The sequence below is a fragment of the Diospyros lotus genome, chromosome 4, assembly GCF_014633365.1.
Source record: "Diospyros lotus cultivar Yz01 chromosome 4, ASM1463336v1, whole genome shotgun sequence".
NCBI lineage: Eukaryota > Viridiplantae > Streptophyta > Magnoliopsida > Ericales > Ebenaceae > Diospyros > Diospyros lotus.
Window position 1 is genome coordinate 11,221,872 of NC_068341.1, and position 17,416 is coordinate 11,239,287.

Below are 17,416 nucleotides of genomic sequence, written 5' to 3' on the forward strand. Positions count from 1 at the left end.
TTTTTTTATTATAACTCATCTATCATGTTCCACACTACATAGTTTCCATAAGACATGACAACCCAGTCAGCAATGTCATCTAATATTTTTTGTAACTTGTGATAACGCTAAGCCTTGTCGTCGTTGTTGCATTTCCAATTATCATAAGTTACTTTCACCCTTGTGTGAGATCCTTTTAAATCTTTTCTCCAACGAGCTGAGATATACTTTTATGGAATTTTTGAATATCTAGTTTCAAAAGAACTGATAAAGTATAATTACATAAAATTCCTCTAAATTCAAAGAATCGGCAAGCATATTTAAACTCATTCTCCTCTTCTTTGCAACAAACAATGAAATGATTTTTTTGATGTCTGTCTCCAACCAACATATCTTCGAGCACATCAAATAATCCATTTTGCCCATCAACACAAGAAACTTCACAATATAATTTTTCAGTCAACTTTTTTTGAAATTCTTTAAACTTTGAATTGGTGTATACACTTTGAACTGCTTTTCTATTTCGAAATGTGTTATGAACAGAATCAATGTAGTAAAAGACTAAAAATCATCATGACTTTCCTTTTCAACCTTGCTTCTTAAAGCATTATCATACTGCTCAACAAATTGCTTCAATGTTGTTTTTGAGTTTACACAGTCATAAAAGAATGCATTCATGCTCTTGCTACATTGTATGGTTGACATATGAACCCAAAATGTATCTTTTACAAATGCACATATCTAACAATCTCTCTCTTTATACAAATTATCTAACCATGCATTTTCACAAAGATTGAACTCACTAATGAATTGCTTCCATTTTTCTTCAAATTCTTCTTTCTCTAGAGATTCATAAACAACATTATGCAAAATATTTTTTATTTTTTCATAAAACCTATATCCCCTCAACTTCTTGAGTACTTTTTTTATTATATGCCATAAACACCAACGATGTCAAGTGTTAAGAAACACAATTTCAATTGCATTTTGCATTGCTTTATCTTGATCTATAATTATGGCATTCGATGCACGTCTAAACATACATGCTTGCCAAGTACAAAGTAACTAAGTAAATGTAGCAGTGTCCTCACTTGATAGTAACCCACATCCAAATAAAATTTGGTGTCGTAATGGTTCATATTCACAAAAGATGCAAAGGGCATATCATACTTATTTGTCAAGTAGATTGTGTCAAATGTAACTACATCGCCAAATTCTTCAAAAGCTGCCTACTTCTAGCATTAGCCCAAAATAAATTCCTAATTCAAGGCTTGTCATCATATAAAAGAAACTTGAATTCTTTGCTTTGTTCGAATAAAATAATTATGGATTGTTTCAGTATCTTTAATACCAAGTAGTAATCTTATTTTTTATCAATGTAGTTTTTACAATCTTTTTCCAAAAAAGAGACATTATCATGACCCCCAGCTTCCACGACAAAAGATTGATAATTCTTTGTTGTAGCAATTTCAACTGGATCATTCAATTCAAGTTTTCTTTTAGCCCCAATGCTAATTTCCTTATTGCATGTGTAAAATCATGATTTTTGTGGACTCAACTCGTGATTATGCTCAACTATAACATAATTAATCTTGCATTTTCTATCCCCAAATACAGTTGCATTAACCTTGGCTTTGCAAGCTATTTTCGTCAATGGATTAGGATTAAGGTAATTTTATTTTTGAGACCTTGAATTTCTCGCCCAAGAACATGAAAGGCAAACAAATCTTAAATTACCATCAAATCATGCTAATTTCTTTATAATTCCAAATCCTTCTTGCTTCCCATATTGTTTGTAGTACTCGTAAAGGTTTTTCAATGAATCAAACTGCATTCCAGTTTCAGTGCTTGCATCTCGATCACTTTATAATCTATTAAAATGAAAAGATTAATTAATATCAAAAGGAAACTCATATGAAAACAATTACTACATTTCATCTTATAGTATAGTTGCTAAAGTTAAGATATGATATACATATGGTTGATCCAAAATCAAATACGTACACATTTCAAAATGTATCAGTCATATTCAAATTGTTGTATATATCACATTTCAAAATGTATCGGTCATATTCAAATTGTTGTATCACATTTCAAATATTTATGTAAGTCTTGCTCTTTGTTAATATTTTGGTTCAATCTTCCAATAAAGATAAGATATTTTAGTATATCATATTTTAATCTTACCTAAGGTACACGAAAATGGTAGAGATTTCTTTCCTGTCATGCAGTTTAAGAGAATGGAAGAGAATTGAACAAGTATGAAAAATATTGTAAAGTTTCACATTTATGCTAACAATTACTTGAGTTTGAAGGTGACTACAAATGAGTAAAATCAAACTCAGCCCTGTAGTAACTGCCCACATAAATAACCAATTTTTTTTTTCCATAACTAAAGATGAGGCCAATAAAATGATAAAACATTTACGTTTTTTCTTACCTTAGAAGGACCAAAATCAGATTCGATGATTCATCATCATTCATAGTATATATACACCATCATTCAAACTCAGGTGTAGTCACCAAAGTAATAGGTTTGGAAGCTTGAGCTGAAACCTTTTCCAATGAACTTGGCAAGCGGTAATAGTGAAGAATTGCAGAGAAATTTTATGGGAGAGAGAATGTGGTCCGAAAGGGATAGAGAAGAGAGAGGAAATGTTGAGAAAGAGAGAGAAGAGGAAGCAAAAAGTTTGCCGGGGCAAGTGTGAAAGTGTGCTAAGAAAGAGGAAACATTGAGAGAAAGATAGTGAAGATAGAGAGAAAAGTTTGCCTGAAAAAATGTAAAAAGTGTTTTAACTATACACTCCATGTTACTGTTATTGTTATTCATCTCCAGTGAAAATAAATAACATTACTCTTTGAAATGGGCTCCCATATACACTTTCAACATGCTCTTAAGCCTTGATTATAATAATAATAATAATATATATTTTTTTATTGGTAAGGCGGTCTTTAATTGAGCATAGTAACCCATTAATTAGTACTAATAGTATCATTTTGACTTGTGCATAAAGTGTCTGTCGTTCGACCTTAGTGATCACTGAATAAATCGTGGCGTCAAATAGACCATTGTGGGAGACATGGGACTCAGATATGACATCCTAAGTTGTTTGGGATGATAATTAGAGAAATTCAGCCAAGATGTAGAATGAATTACCTCATGCTGATGGTGTCAAAAAGGGTTCTGTAACCCACATAATATATATATATATATATCTTTTGTTTTTGTTTTTGTTTTTGTTTTTGAGTGCAAAAGCCAAGTCATAGTGGAGTCAGAGGCAAAGAAAGGTCAATTAAGTAAATAAAAAATGGCGGTGGACTTGGCTCAGCCGTCATTTTCTCGGCGAAATAAAGATGAGTCCCACCCACTAGGCACTAGCTGCCTGCCGTGCTGCTTGCCATTAGCAAATTCCAGCCCTTAAAAGAGAGTTGAAACCCGATTACAGACAGTACTCGCCGTTCATAAAGCTTTTATTTATGCTTAGTGGTATCCCATGTCAACTGTTCCAATGTGATGTCAGGTTTCAGTAATAAGTTATTTTTATGTACTTAAATTAAAACTGTATAATAATTAATAACGTTAAGTTGTATTTTAAAATTATTAAAATTTATCGAAAGTGACCAACTAACACGACATGGATTAGCCGAACCAAACCATGGGTTTGATCGTTTCTAATTATTAATTTAAAAAGATGGCTTACGGAGAACTTCTTCATCATCATCTTCTTAAACTGACAAATATGTCAACATCTTCGTCACAAACCAGTGAATAGAAGTTCCATTAACGGAATTGCATACATATTCAACGAGTACTTAAAAACTTATACAGAAGATGATAATTCCAATCCAATATGCTCATGATGATCGAGCAGGTTAAGAAGGCGATGGAGCAGGCATCGTTAATGGCGGAGAGCCCAAACGGGGAAGCCAGCAAGGAATACGAGTGGTGTACGGACAGTACCTCGTATGCGCAAAGAAAGCCGCACACTCGGCAACCGGCCGTTGCGACGGCAGCCCGGCAATGCAGTTTCCCCTCACATCGAGCACCCCTTTTCTAATCAAGCTCCGGCAGATCGGCCCGACGTGGATGAAGTAATTATCGGCCAGCGACAAGTTCGCCAAGTTCCCGAGCAAGCAGACTACCTCCGGCACCCCTCCGTACAGCAAGTTCCCGGCGAAGTTCAGCACCTCCACATTCTCCAGGCAGCCCAAGGAGAACGGCAACGGCCCTGTCAACATGTTGTCGCCGGCGTCGAACACGATGGCCTGCTTGAGCAAACCCAGCTCGTACGGGAGACAGCCGCTCAGCATGTTGTTTAACAGCAAAACCTCGGATACCGACGAGAAGGCCTTGTAAATGGTTCGTGGGATTGGGCCGATGAATTTGTTGTTGGCCAAAGTGAGATAGATTAAATGGGTGTTGTCCAAATTGTCCGGCAGGCTTGACATGAAATCGTTGTTGTTAAGGAAGAGGGCGTCGAGGTCCAATTTGGTGAACAATTGAGGCGGAATCGAGCCGGTGAAGAGATTGAACCTTATGTCCAAGAAAGACAAGCCGTTCATGGCGAGAATGGCGCTTGGAAAGGGCCCGGTGAACTTGTTGTTACTTAAATCAAGCTCGTAGAGATACGGTAAATCGGCGATTTTAGGGGAGATAGCGCCGGTGAAGAAGTTGGAGTTGGCGTGGAAGAGGGCTATGTCCGGGAGCTGGTCGAGGAAGCCGTCGAGAGAAGGGGCGGCGAGCTGGAAGCCATTGAAGTCGACCGAAGCCAGAGCAATGGCTGTGCTGTTGTCAGGCGGATTGTCGCAGTAAAACCCTCTGTAGCTGCATATATCGGATCCTACCCAGGTTTTGGTGATGCCCAGTGGATCCGATGTGATAATGTTTTTGAAGTTTTGGATTACTGGGTACACAACGGCCAGTCTTTGGTCTGCAAAAACCAGTTGGTTTTGCACGGCTGGTGGCAGCGGCGGCGCTGCAAAAACCAACAGTTCGCTGCCGCCGGAAATCATGGTGACGATGAGAGAAGTAAGAATGATGCGGAAGGTGGCAGCGGAGAGTCTACTGATTTCCATTGAGTTGGCAAACAAGAACCAGAAGCAGAGGAAATATAACACACAGATCAAAGCCACAAGCCAAATAGAAAATGATTTCTTTTTCTGGTCTCGAACTTTCCGAGGTTCCAAACAGAATTGTCGTTTCTCCAGAATGCTAACAATGGAACGAATGCAGAATTCGTGGGAAGAATGATCGGAAGAATAGATTTTGCATGTATAAATGGTATTTATTGATGGTGAAATTTTGACAAAGCTTTCGTCCAACCACTACATGAAAATTTGGGTGACAACTGGGGTGATAATTCTGTTTCAATTACAAATTTACCCCTTGCTTTAATTACAAATCTACCCTTAAATTGAATACCCCGACTTTGCTATATACTTGCTCATGCTCTTCCTCCTATTTTTCTTGTATTTTATGTATTTCTCATCTTTTTCCTCTATGGCATATTTCTCTTTGCTAGTTCTTTATAATATCACGCATCGAGTGATAGAAAATACCATAACAACTTATTTTAATGGGCCTATGCGAACTTCATAGGAGGTCACCCATCATTGAGCTTTCACAGCTCAAGCACACTTAACTCTGGAGTTTCTTACCTACATTTAGTCCAAAAGGTATCTAGGTAGTGTTGTTTCCTTCTTTATTTATCCTCGATATATACTACTATTCTCTAGGCTCTTAAGGTATTACATTTTCCCCCCTTGAACACATGATGTTCTTGTCATGCGACCTTACAACCAGTCTCAAATCTCTCCCCTTTGCATGGCCAATGTGGGATTCGCCTAAGGTGCCTACACGCACCCCCCTTAAGGATTTAGTGTCCTCGTTGAGGTTTGTCCCATTACCCCGCTTAAAGGCTTGGGGGTCAGCTATGATACCACATGTAACATCCCGAATCGAGCGATAAAAATGACCAGAGCAACTTATCCTGATGGGCATATGCGAACTTCCTAGGGGGTCACCCATCATTGAGCTTCCCTAGTTCAAGCACGCTTAACTCGAGAGTTCCTTGCCTACATTCAACCCAAAAAGTATCAAGTTAGTATTATTTCATTCCTTACTTACCCTCGATATATACTACCATTCTCTGGTTTCTTGGGATATTACATTCGTGTAGGCATCTTAGGCAAATCCCACATCGGCCATGCAAATGGGGGAGTCTAGGACCAGTTGTAAGGTCGCATGACGAGGACGTCATGTGCTTAAGAGAGGAGAATGTAATACCGCAAGAACCTAGATAATGGTAGTATATATCGATGATAAATAAGGAAGGAAACAACACTAGCTGGATACTTTTTGGGTTGAATGTAGGCAAGGAACTCCCGGTTTAATCGTGCTTGAACTGGGGAAGCTCAAGGATGAGTAACCTCCTAGGAAGTTCGCATAAACCTATCAGGGTAAGTTGTTCTGGTCCTTCATATCGTTCGATCCAGGATGTTACATCTTGCTGACGCAACCATTGTTTGCCGTCCATCATTGCCATCAATGCTCTTGGTCGTTGTTCCTGCCACCTTCATCACATTTTCTCTTTTTCTCCTTCTCCGCCTCTCTCTCTCTCTCTCTTCTTGTTCTCGTTGCCATTGGCACCGATGTAGCCACCTCTATTTACAGCCTCCATCATCGTTCGTCTCCATCTTATTCTCTCTCTCTCTTTCTCTCTGGGTCTTCTGTTCTTGTTCGTCGATTCTCTCCTATTGTCATTTTCCGTCCACCTCTGCTGCCATTGCAACCTCCACCGACGCAACAATTTTCGCTGCCATTCACCACCCAAATCCTTCATACAAAATATAAATTTTTTCAGTATATTCTATAAAATATAAATATACACAAAGTATATATATTACATAAAAGATTTACATAAATATACATATACACAAATATATTTTTTAAATATAATTATAAACTAAAAATATATCATACAAAATTATTTGGACCAAATTAAATCTATTTTGCAACTTTTAAAAATTTTAAGTGCATAGCTTGTAATATGTTCAACCTTTTAAGAACGAAGTTTGGCTTGTTATTTTTTTAAAAAAATTATTTTGTAGTTTTGTTTTATTTTTTAAGTTATAAAGTGAAATCAAATTATAAACTATAATATTATAATATTTATTTTTAAAAAAAATATATTCATATATATCAATCACAATACAATTATATTTCTTTTCTTTATCATTCATAACAAAACATCAAATTTTATATATTTTATAATTATCTTATGTATAAATAATTATATATATTTTTATGTTATTATTTATTTATATTGTTACAATTAAAAGGTTAAAAATTATATGTGAAATTATAAAAAATCATAATATCACATGTTACAAAAGTCGAAAATTATATGTAAAGTTATACAAAATATTAGATTTCACCTTATGCAAATAATACAAATAAATAATAACATAAAAATATTTTTAACCCAAAATATGTTATTTATTTGTATCTCTGTTTAGTTTATATTTTTATTTAAAAAATATGTGTATTTAACTCAAAGTTATATTCAAATATATTTTCAGCAAATATACTATATATTTATATATGTATTAGTTTATTTTTAAAAAAATTAGAAGTAAAATGATCAACTGGTCGCCTAACATATATGTGAATGACAGGAAATGGCGATAGCAAAAGAACGTTGATAGTGGCCGGAGATGAAGGCATCGACAAAGAGAAAGTGAAGATCCAAAGAGAGAGAGAAAAGACCTAAAGAAAGAAAGAAAAGACTTAGAGAGATAGAGAAGAAGATTGAGGCATCGGCGGTGGCGACTAGAAACGTTGATGGTGACGGAGGCAACTGCGACTACAATGGTTGTAATATTTTAAATTTTTTAAATGGCTCAAGAGTAATTTTAACGTGGGCCATAAGTGAAATTATCAAAAGATTAAGGAGTTAAGTGTAATTTCTTATAGTTATAAGTGCCGAATCGACTGTAGGGAATGTCCTGGAGTGTAAATGTCTAAGGCAAAAGATATGATTTCGATGAGCGTTCTGAAATAGGATTTATGATATTAAAAGAAATCAGAATTGAGATAATTTTTGATATAGATAAAACACAGTTTCGATTCAGCTTGAAAAATTGAATTATCATATAGGACTTTTGGGAAGTCAACGGAACCTTGAGGGGGCTATGATTTTTCGTAAAGATCAACTCTAAGGTGGTTTTGGGATGAAAATATAACCCGATGAGAACATTGGACCTAAATCGTCCTTATCGAGTAAATCTTGAATTATTAATTTTGGATTTATTGTATCGTAACGCAAATTAATTTGATGTTTGAGGATAAAATTGCAATTAAAAAATTACCCAAGCGAAATAAAGATGAAATTAGGAGTTCATGTGGTAAAATATGAAAGCTTAAGGACTTGAAATAAATCCAAAAATGGCATTTGGAATAAGTTTGGGATATTAGATTTGGATTTCAAAATTCATTCCATTCTAGCTTTGAATTTCAAAATTCAATTCAATATGGTTTAAAATTTCAAGCAACATTCAATTATAACTTTGAGTCTTTGGAGTCTAAAACTTATCTTGAGACATGTGGCATTATGTGATTGGTCCGGGAAATTTATAAATAAAGGCCATGGGTTGTTCTCAAATCATTCCAAGGAATTTTGAGGATTGAGACATTCTAAGATGAGGAGTTTTCTCTTGAGAGAGGGGAGGAAATTCTGCAAGAAAAATGGATGAAATCGAAGAAGAAACGGGGGAGAATAAGCCTTGTCGAAGTTTTGGATCTTAGCCAAAATTCGTCTCAAACAGTTAGAAAAACAACTTGGTAAGTCTTTTTTTTTTTTAACAATCCTGTAGAGGGGGAAGAAAGGGACCCATAGGTTCAAACGTGGGTCGAATCAGAGTTAAAATGAAGGAGATATGGTTCAAATACGAAAGTGACACAGTATTGTCACGGCTATGCATGAAGACGCATGGGCCATATTCAAAGGGCATGTGTAGGCCCCATTTTCATTGAAATTTTTCAGTTATAACCCATATTTAATTCCCTTCAATTATGTGTAAAATTTTTAGAGGTTAAATTTACTGAAACTCGTGTTTTCTACAAAAACGTAAGCCGTTTGCTATGAAACTGTAACTTCCAGAGATAAACCTTTAAGATGAGTAATATTTCCTAAAAAATTTCAGAAATTCAGGAATATTATTTTATGAATTGTTATAGTGAAATTTTTGAAAAATATTTAGTTTGGATTTATTGAGGGAAAATAGGAAGAAATAGAGAGAAAAATAAAGAAAATGAAAGAAGTTATGAAAAAATAGGTTTTAATGATTATTTAAATAAATATGATAATTATGGTGGTTTGAGGCTTAAGTTGAAGTGACTTGTGTCAATTTTGAGGTTGGCATGCAAATCGAAATGATGCACGTATTTCGAGGCAATGCGTGAATATCGAAGTATCCCGATAAGCTTGAGAAGGTAAGTGATCCGACCCAAAATTCGATTTATGTTAATGATTTTATCATGTTGTCATGTCTCGATGTGAATATGTCATGTAGATTGCATTTACATGCTATGATGAAATGTGCATACATTCACGATAATATTACAGTCATACGTTGCATGGGTTTGGCATTAGGGATTGGCGTCGTTGTTTTGCCAAGGGTGCACCTATACACCTCGGTCTGTCAGAGAGACTGTAAAAATTGCGAATAATAGTAAGGTGCGGTCGACCCAAACGTAAGAGTAATGATGATATCTGCATTGCATTCATACACGTGTATTAAATGTTTTGTTCCCTTAAATAATTTATTTTCTAACTTGGGTTTTGTCCATAGAATATTTAAACGTTTCAGATGGAGATTGTAGCAGAAACGAGAATGAATGAAGCATGAAATAACACTTAGCAAAGTGCATGATGAATTGAATAATAAATCGAATGTATCTTATGTAGCTCATGTATTTAAATTCTGCTATTTTGAATTTTGAACGTTTTGAGGAATGACGATGTATAACCTTATTTATGGTTAATGAGGATGTAAGAATTGATTTATGATTAATGTTAAGATATTAGGTTCAATTTTAGTTTCTGCATTTGATGTTTATGATAATTCTCTTTTGAGATAGATGTATCAAAATTTTAGAATGGATATAAGGAATGATATGGTTTAACAATAGTTTTTAAGAAAAAAATTTATTATCCTAAAATTGTCTTAAATTATAACATGTTCGAAAAAATGGGATGTTACAATAGTCACGAGTAAAAGAAGAAAGAGAGAGAAGGAGGAAAAAAAAAAAAAAGAGAATGGGTGACAGATAATAAGCAAGGGGTGGGTGGATGAAATTGAAATATATATATATATATATATAAAGAGAAAGAGAGAGAGAGAGAGAGAGAGAGAGAGAGAGAGAGAGAGAGAGAGAGAAACTGAGACTGGGAGTGATGGAGGGGATGCTGAAGGATTGTCGCTGCTGTAGGAAAGGGCGTTGAAAATCTCAAAAATTGAGGAGATCGAAGAGGCGTCGAATTTTTGGGAAGACGTGGTAGAGAAAGAGAGATAAGGTGAGGAAAAAGCTCAAATTTGAGAAGAGAGAGAGAGTATGAGAAAGAAGAGTTTGGGCGAATATTCAAAAATTAAATTATTTATTGATTTAAAATATAATAATATTTTAATATTAAAATATCGTGATAAATTTAATTATAACTAAGTTGTGACGATGAAATTGTTGATGTAGCAAGCATTGTCCTTCCTTTTACTGTTTTGATAGCTCCCCACCTCAGATCGAAAGACGTTCAAGCAGCGGAAGTACTGTTTGGGTGATGAGAAAATGAGTAGAGTCCACCAACTAGGGGCAAGAAAATAATTGAAAGGCACATATATAGTTTGGAGACCATTATTTATTCGTGGGCAGAGTCAGCCAGGCGTGTCTGATCTGCTATTATTAAAGGAAGGAATGAGGACGACGCCCATAATGCTTTTCTCCACCTTTTGCTATAAATTTTAGGGAATTGATTCCAATACTTATATGATGGGCAACAGCCAATTACAGGCAGCTCTTCATGGGATCCAGCTACTTCCCTGCAGTGCTTGGGATAATGTGAATATATATAGTCCCTGCCTTAAATTGTTATGTTCTTTTTCACTAAAAAAACAATGTTAATATATATATATATATATATTATTTTTCCACTTACAAATTCTAATTCGTGATGGATATTACTGTAATGTCAAGCCTTAACTTCATTTATTTATTTATGCTTGGATTGCTTGGGAAAATTGTCATAGTTCTTCTAGAAGTGGGTACCGGCGAATTTAAAGGGAAGGTAGTTAATGTAATTTTATTTATTTATCCTTTAGCTCATTGGGCTTGGAGGCCCAGTCCACTGTTTGTAGGAATTGGTTGGGCTGCTCATATTTTTGGGTTGGAAAGGAAGAGTTGGGGTTGTTAAATTTTACTGGTTGGCGCCCATTAATTGTGTTAGGGGGTTTGGAGCAAGTGGGGGGCCATCCACGTCAAGCCCCATCACATTAGAGCACTACTGCTATTATTATTTTCTATAATAATCGTCTCTTCAATCATCACGTGCTGCTCGTGTTGGAGTGATATCTTGTAATGGAGTCTCTTCGTCCTCGTCACCAGTCACTCTCCATTCTAATCGGGCTATATCCTTCCTTTTCAGCCCACGCATTCACCCAACTTGTTTAACTTTCTTTGAAACATTTATTGAACATATCCTCCTTTAAACATTTAGTGTTCATTATGGATGGTTAAGATATTGGGCAATACGTTTTATTTTTAGATAAATTATATTTTTTAACTCAAAAACATTCTTGTTAATCGATGATAAATGTATCGTATTTTTTAATAATAATTATTTATTGATGTATTATATATTTATATTAATATGATATATTAAAATAATAGTGATAAAATAGTTTTTTTTTTTTTTTTTTTTTTGGGGGGGGGGGGGGGGGGGGAGCCCTGCTCTTTGTTTTTTTTTTGCCATTTTGAAATTTTTGCAATTAGGCCGACCATTTGACTCCCAAGCGAGAGGTGAGAGGACACCAAATTAGGAATCCAAATCCTCTCACATCATCTTATAAGTTATTTTTATATCTTATCCTTTTTTTAAAAAAATGTTTTTATTTTACACCAAATAAATGGGACCTAAATCATATACATATATATATATTTTGTGGGTATTCTTTGATGCGATTGGGCGATCTAATTCTACGGGGATCAAGAAAAGGGAGACTTCTCCAAATTAAGATTTGTACAGAGTTGGAGTGTTGCCCAGAACAGAAGTTTGGGCAAGTTTTTTATAGCCTCAACAGAAGAAGGGGAATATTACTTTTGACCAGACACAGCAAGAAAACAAAAGAAGAGTAAAGACCCATCTAGACTCCCTTTCAAGGCCCATGTGCCCGCCCACCCCCTTTTGCTTTGTTTCCAAATCTTATTAGGTCAAACTGCCCTCATCCACGCTATCCTCATTGTTATTATTATTATTATTATTATTATTATTATTAGCACCAATTACATCGATGACAAATCCCCTTCAATTACCGACTCATGTCGTTTACATAAATCATGTGAAATGCACATGACTAACTCTCAAAATATAGAACGACTACAAATTAAAAAAAAAAAAACAAAAACCAAACATATGGGATGTGTCTCTTTCATTCTAAACAAACAAAATATAAGATAAATCAACAACTTTTATTATTTTGGCTAATAATGTTAAAAAAAAAATAAAAGTGGCATTTGGCATAGAGCTCAAAAAAAAAAAAGTTTGTATCACTCAATTTAAAGTGATAGCTCTAATAATAATAATAATAATAATAATAATAATAATAATGTCTTGCATAAAGATTTCAGATTTTAGGTATTAATGTAATATTTAATAATTATTTAAATATTTATTTGGCATACGATGTATGTGCCTAAAAACGAGAGAGAAGCAAGGCAAGGACACACCAAGAGTTGTAATTAAACAAAGTAAGTGCAGCGGGAATCGTGTAATTTTAATTGATAATTAAACAAAGTAGTGCTAAGTAATGTAAAGATGAATGAAGCATCCAATACCATTGAATTAATTTTATTTGGTTTTGGTAGTTAAAGTACCACATAGAGTCATAGACTGATGGACATAGATATTATTATTTGTTAATTCGAATGAAAGGCAAAATGAAAGGAACCGCACTATGAATTGTCTATCTACCATCATTCCACCCCACTCCGTCCCCCTTTTGACTTTCTACGCCAATCCTATTTTTATCATAAATGTACATACGACTTGTTGATATTAATATATTGTTTGATTGATTGATTGATTACATAAAATAATCATATATTGGAGAGAAGTGTATATATATATATATATTCACAAAAATAAAAAAATATTATTTCTTAGAAAACATTTTCCCATTTCACTATCATGCAAGCAGGAGGACAACACCCAGCATGATGCATCATCCCCACCACCACCCACCAATATAATTAAATAAAAGACTCAACTAAATTTATTAAATACACTTCAACCCAACACAAGCTTCCCTCCTCACAACGTTATGCCCCCTCTATCTATTGTATATAATCTTTTTATTTTTTTTGGTTCTCAAGAGTAAATTTTACATAGTCAAACCTTTAAATATATAATTGAGATAAAAATGTATTCTATAGTTGTGGTGGAAATTGGGATCTAGAAGAAGTAGATTCTGAGGGAATAATACATCGATCGGTATTTAATTGGAAAACCAACCAACCAACCACCAACCAAGTCAAAAATGGAGAAAATGAAAAAAAAAAAAAAAACCCACTAAGACCAACCATTCTTTTTTTTTTTTTTTTTCTTTTTTCCACCAAATCCCGCAACCTAGCCCTCATTTTCTTTTTCGCTTTTCTTTTCATTCTATCGACAAAAGAAGACAAACAAAAGAAAGAAAGGAAGAAAGAAAGAAAAATTCCACAATTGGGCAGCAGGCGGCAGCGTCTTGTGATTGTCTTCGCCTCCCCCCACTAATTTCCTCGGAGACAGAGCCAAAGGCTCGCCGTTGCGTTGACCACTGGCACCCGCACTGCACTTTTACTTTCGCTTTCGCCTCCGCCACATGCAACCTTCTTCCCTGTCGATCTGGACTGTCCGACGGCCTGATGCACGGTCAGGATGATTCGAGGACAAGGGATGGGGTTCCCTCCGTGACGGTGAAGGGGTGGCTGTGTTCCCCCTCGTAGGTCACGATCAGCATCGCCGAATCGTCTTGCGCTCTCTCCACGTGTTTGCGTGCCGGGCAGCCCCTCACGCTGCTGCACTTGTAATATCCCCTGACCAAAAAAAATACACACCGTCAGATCAACTCCGCGCGTGAAAGCACAATAAAGCCCTTGGATAGATCATGAATTTAGGAAATACTGACCTTGGATGTGGAGAGCCTTTGATCGGCTTTTGCCCGTATTTTCTCCATGAAAACTCGTCCGGCGGTATGTCGGCCATTTTTGCGCTCACCGCTGGCACTCGAACCACTCTCTTTACTCTCGACTTCCTGATCAAATCAATCAATCGGTGATTTAGTTTTGATCTATAAAGCTTGACGATTTAATCAATCGGTTGTGCGAAGGAGATTCGTACCTTTTCTTTGAGCAATGGCATCGGCCGGAGGAACTGCCGCACTTGACAGCGGCATCGCCCATGGAGCTGCACTTCCTCTTCAATGTCGACGAGGACAACGGCGGCCGACCAGCGGACGAGACTTGCGATAGATTGGTGATCTGGAATCCCGACGACATCGACGGCTGGAAGCCGTCGGTGTCGCCGGTGAGCGACGACATGAACGAATTCGCCGCCGATATGGGGGGAGACGCAGCGAAATTGATAGTCGTGGTAGACTCTTTTATGGATCCACTTTTGACCAGCTGCTGGTGGTTGTGAGGAAGCGGCGGCAGACGCTGAATCGGCACCGGACAATAAATCTTAGGAACCGAACCGGAGTTATCTTCCGCCTGCGCCGGCTGATGAATAGCCGGTTTAACCATTCGCTCCGGTTCATCCGCCTTTGGTACTGGAGGCGGACGCACCGGGCCTCTTCTGAACCGGGCATGACCGGTTCGAGTCCGGTCCAGCAACGAAATGAACTTCCTGAACTTGTTCACGGCGGTGTCGGCAACCGCACTGTAGTCCATCCCGCCGTCAGACAAACTTTTCTGAGCCTTGCTCGGAGAAGACGATTCATGAAACTGCTGATGCTGCGTCTGGTGAGAGAGCATCCGAATCAGCTTCTCCACGCTCTGGAGGCCGGCGCTCGCAGCCTCCTGGGCGGCGCTCTCCTCCAGCTTCGCCCCGAATCCGCCATTTCCGTAGCTAATTAGCTCGACGGCCATCTCTAAAACACCATCCAAGGGCAAAGCACTGGAAACTAGGGTTGTATATTTGTAGTTATGGAGAAAGAAAGAAAGAGAGAGAGAGAAAAGAGGAAGAAGAAGATGAGGAAAGCAAGAGTTGATACTTGGAAGCAGAGAAAGAGTTGATAAAGAGCCGGTGGGGGTAGAGAGTCAAACCCTACTGCCAATAACTCCCATCCACGTGTTCTCTTTTCCGGGTAGCTTTTGCATTTTGACCGCCTCTCTTTAATGGTGGGTCCCTGGTAACGGGTGAACTGGTAATGATGACAATAAGGCGAAAGTCAAAAATTCCTAACAGGCGTCGGATCAACATCCGAGGGTTAGGATCACCGGAAACCTTTCGTTGAGTTAGGTTGGAGCCAGAGAGGCAGAGTTGACCTTTAAACAGCTTTGAATGAAAAAGTCCAATTGGAAAGGGGGGCCCGCCGGGAGAACCTGTTTACCGGCCACCGGATGCTCGGTTGCTTCAAAATTTAATTTAAAACCCAAAGAAAGTCGCATGGGATTCTCTTCCACCTCCAAAGAAAGAAAGAAGACTGTGTCTTTTTGTTTGTTCTCACTTATCTTATGCGCTAATCAGTTAATTTTAAATCTTTTTGAGATTGTCAAACCCCACAGGATCGAGAGAAGATCTGTTCTCGGCCGTCCGATGCTTTAAATTATGGGGATTGGGATGTGATTTGATCCCATCGCGCATGCATCTGTTTGACCGGGGGAATAGAAAATGGTGTCGGGTGATGGCATCCGACGGTGATCCATGGTTTCAAACTTTGACGTTGTGTTTTTTAACACTACCACTAATACTAATGCATGTTTTTTAATTGGGGATTTCAAAATTTCAAACTCTTATCACATGTGTTCCAGAATGAATCATGTTTAATGATTGATCATTGATGCCATTATGCCACGGGTTTAAGTTGGATTTCAACACAATAAATTTTAGTTTTAAATATTTTTACACCTATTAGTACTACTTATTTAGGTAATAACCTAAATAAGTAGTCTAAATGATGCCGCTTAATAAGGGATGAAGCTGAAGCTGGCCCACCACTATAAAACATAATAATCCTTTTTAAAATCTTAATAAAGCATAAGAAATACTTGATGGCAAAATACAATATCTCTCTAAGATAAGATGAAAGCTCTTAGTAAAAGATGAGCAGATCTAAAAGAGCGTGAGGGTGTGTGTGATTTTCTTTGTATTATATATTTTGTTTTGATTGGACCGTTAGACACAGCAGATATTCCAATGTGGTGCTGCACAGCAAAGTGGAGATGGGACCATCTGATTCTGCTGGGCCTATTTGATGAGCCCAATAAAGTTTGAATTTTAAGAATGTCCAAGTGGCCCACCCTACCGATTGGACCTCAACGCTTGAGTTATGAAAGAAATGAAGCTTAATTGGGCCACAGATGTTTTCCTTCTCCATCAAAATATTTGGCGACTCGTTATAGTTGTCTTGTCCATTAAAAAAAAATTGCTTTTTCTAATTATTATTAGGGTAATAATACAATCAATCAGATTGCATTGTTTTGTAAATTAGTTTTAAATAGTGTGTATTTATTACATCTTATTTTTAACATTCAAAAAATCTAATTGATTGATTACAGATGAAAAATAAAAAATGAATTTAAGTAAAAACTTAACTTCAAAAGTTAATGTTTATAGATGAATTTTGTTTTTATTTTCTTAGGCAACTTTAAAAGAAAATGAATTTAAGTGCTCTTATTTTTATTTTTATTTGGAGGTTATATACATGTATGAATTATTTTATTAACAAAATTTTAATTACAAAAATGAGATATTTACTTATATAATAAAATAATTATATAATAACCCCAGCATTTTAATATTTTCTCCCAAAAATGACCGGGAAAGTTTTTTTAAATGAGTAAATTATTAAAGAAAAAGTACCCATATTTCAATTTATTTTTAATTATAAACTTAATTTTTTATTTCATCAATTGAGGCATCTAATTTTTTATTTAGTTTCAGATCTAAAGTATAATGTGCTACTG

At 36.3% G+C, this 17,416-nt stretch overlaps 2 protein-coding genes across 2 annotated transcripts; both read right to left on the minus strand.

Annotated features, from left to right (window-relative positions):
• Positions 1–3,730: 3,730 nt before the first annotated feature.
• LOC127799664 (uncharacterized protein At4g06744-like) lies at positions 3,731–13,338 on the minus strand. The gene is given in 2 exon segments (XM_052333886.1): positions 3,731–5,304; positions 13,261–13,338. Coding segments are annotated over 2 exon segments (1,530 nt in total). The 3' UTR covers positions 3,731–3,852.
• A 306-nt stretch (positions 13,339–13,644) lies between these two features.
• Positions 13,645–15,508, minus strand: LOC127800457 (probable WRKY transcription factor 7). The gene is made up of 3 exons (XM_052335075.1): positions 14,628–15,508; positions 14,416–14,541; positions 13,645–14,323 (listed from the first exon to the last, which is right to left on the minus strand). Exons 1-3 carry the CDS (start codon positions 15,374–15,376, stop codon positions 14,161–14,163), a joined length of 1,038 nt encoding a protein of 345 aa, XP_052191035.1. The 5' UTR covers positions 15,377–15,508; the 3' UTR covers positions 13,645–14,160.
• Between the last annotated feature and the right edge of the window lie 1,908 nt (positions 15,509–17,416).

Excerpts from the sequence above, each read along its gene's own strand:
- LOC127800457 (XM_052335075.1), bottom strand. The coding sequence starts at position 15,376 with ATGGCCGTCGAGCTAATTAGCTACGGAAATGGCGGATTCGGGGCGAAG. Across the intron at positions 14,542-14,627 it reads TGCCATTGCTCAAAGAAAAG|GAAGTCGAGAGTAAAGAGAG; the intron begins GTACGAATCTCC and ends TGATTTGATCAG. Across the intron at positions 14,324-14,415 it reads AAAGGCTCTCCACATCCAAG|GGGATATTACAAGTGCAGCA; the intron begins GTCAGTATTTCC and ends TTTTTTGGTCAG.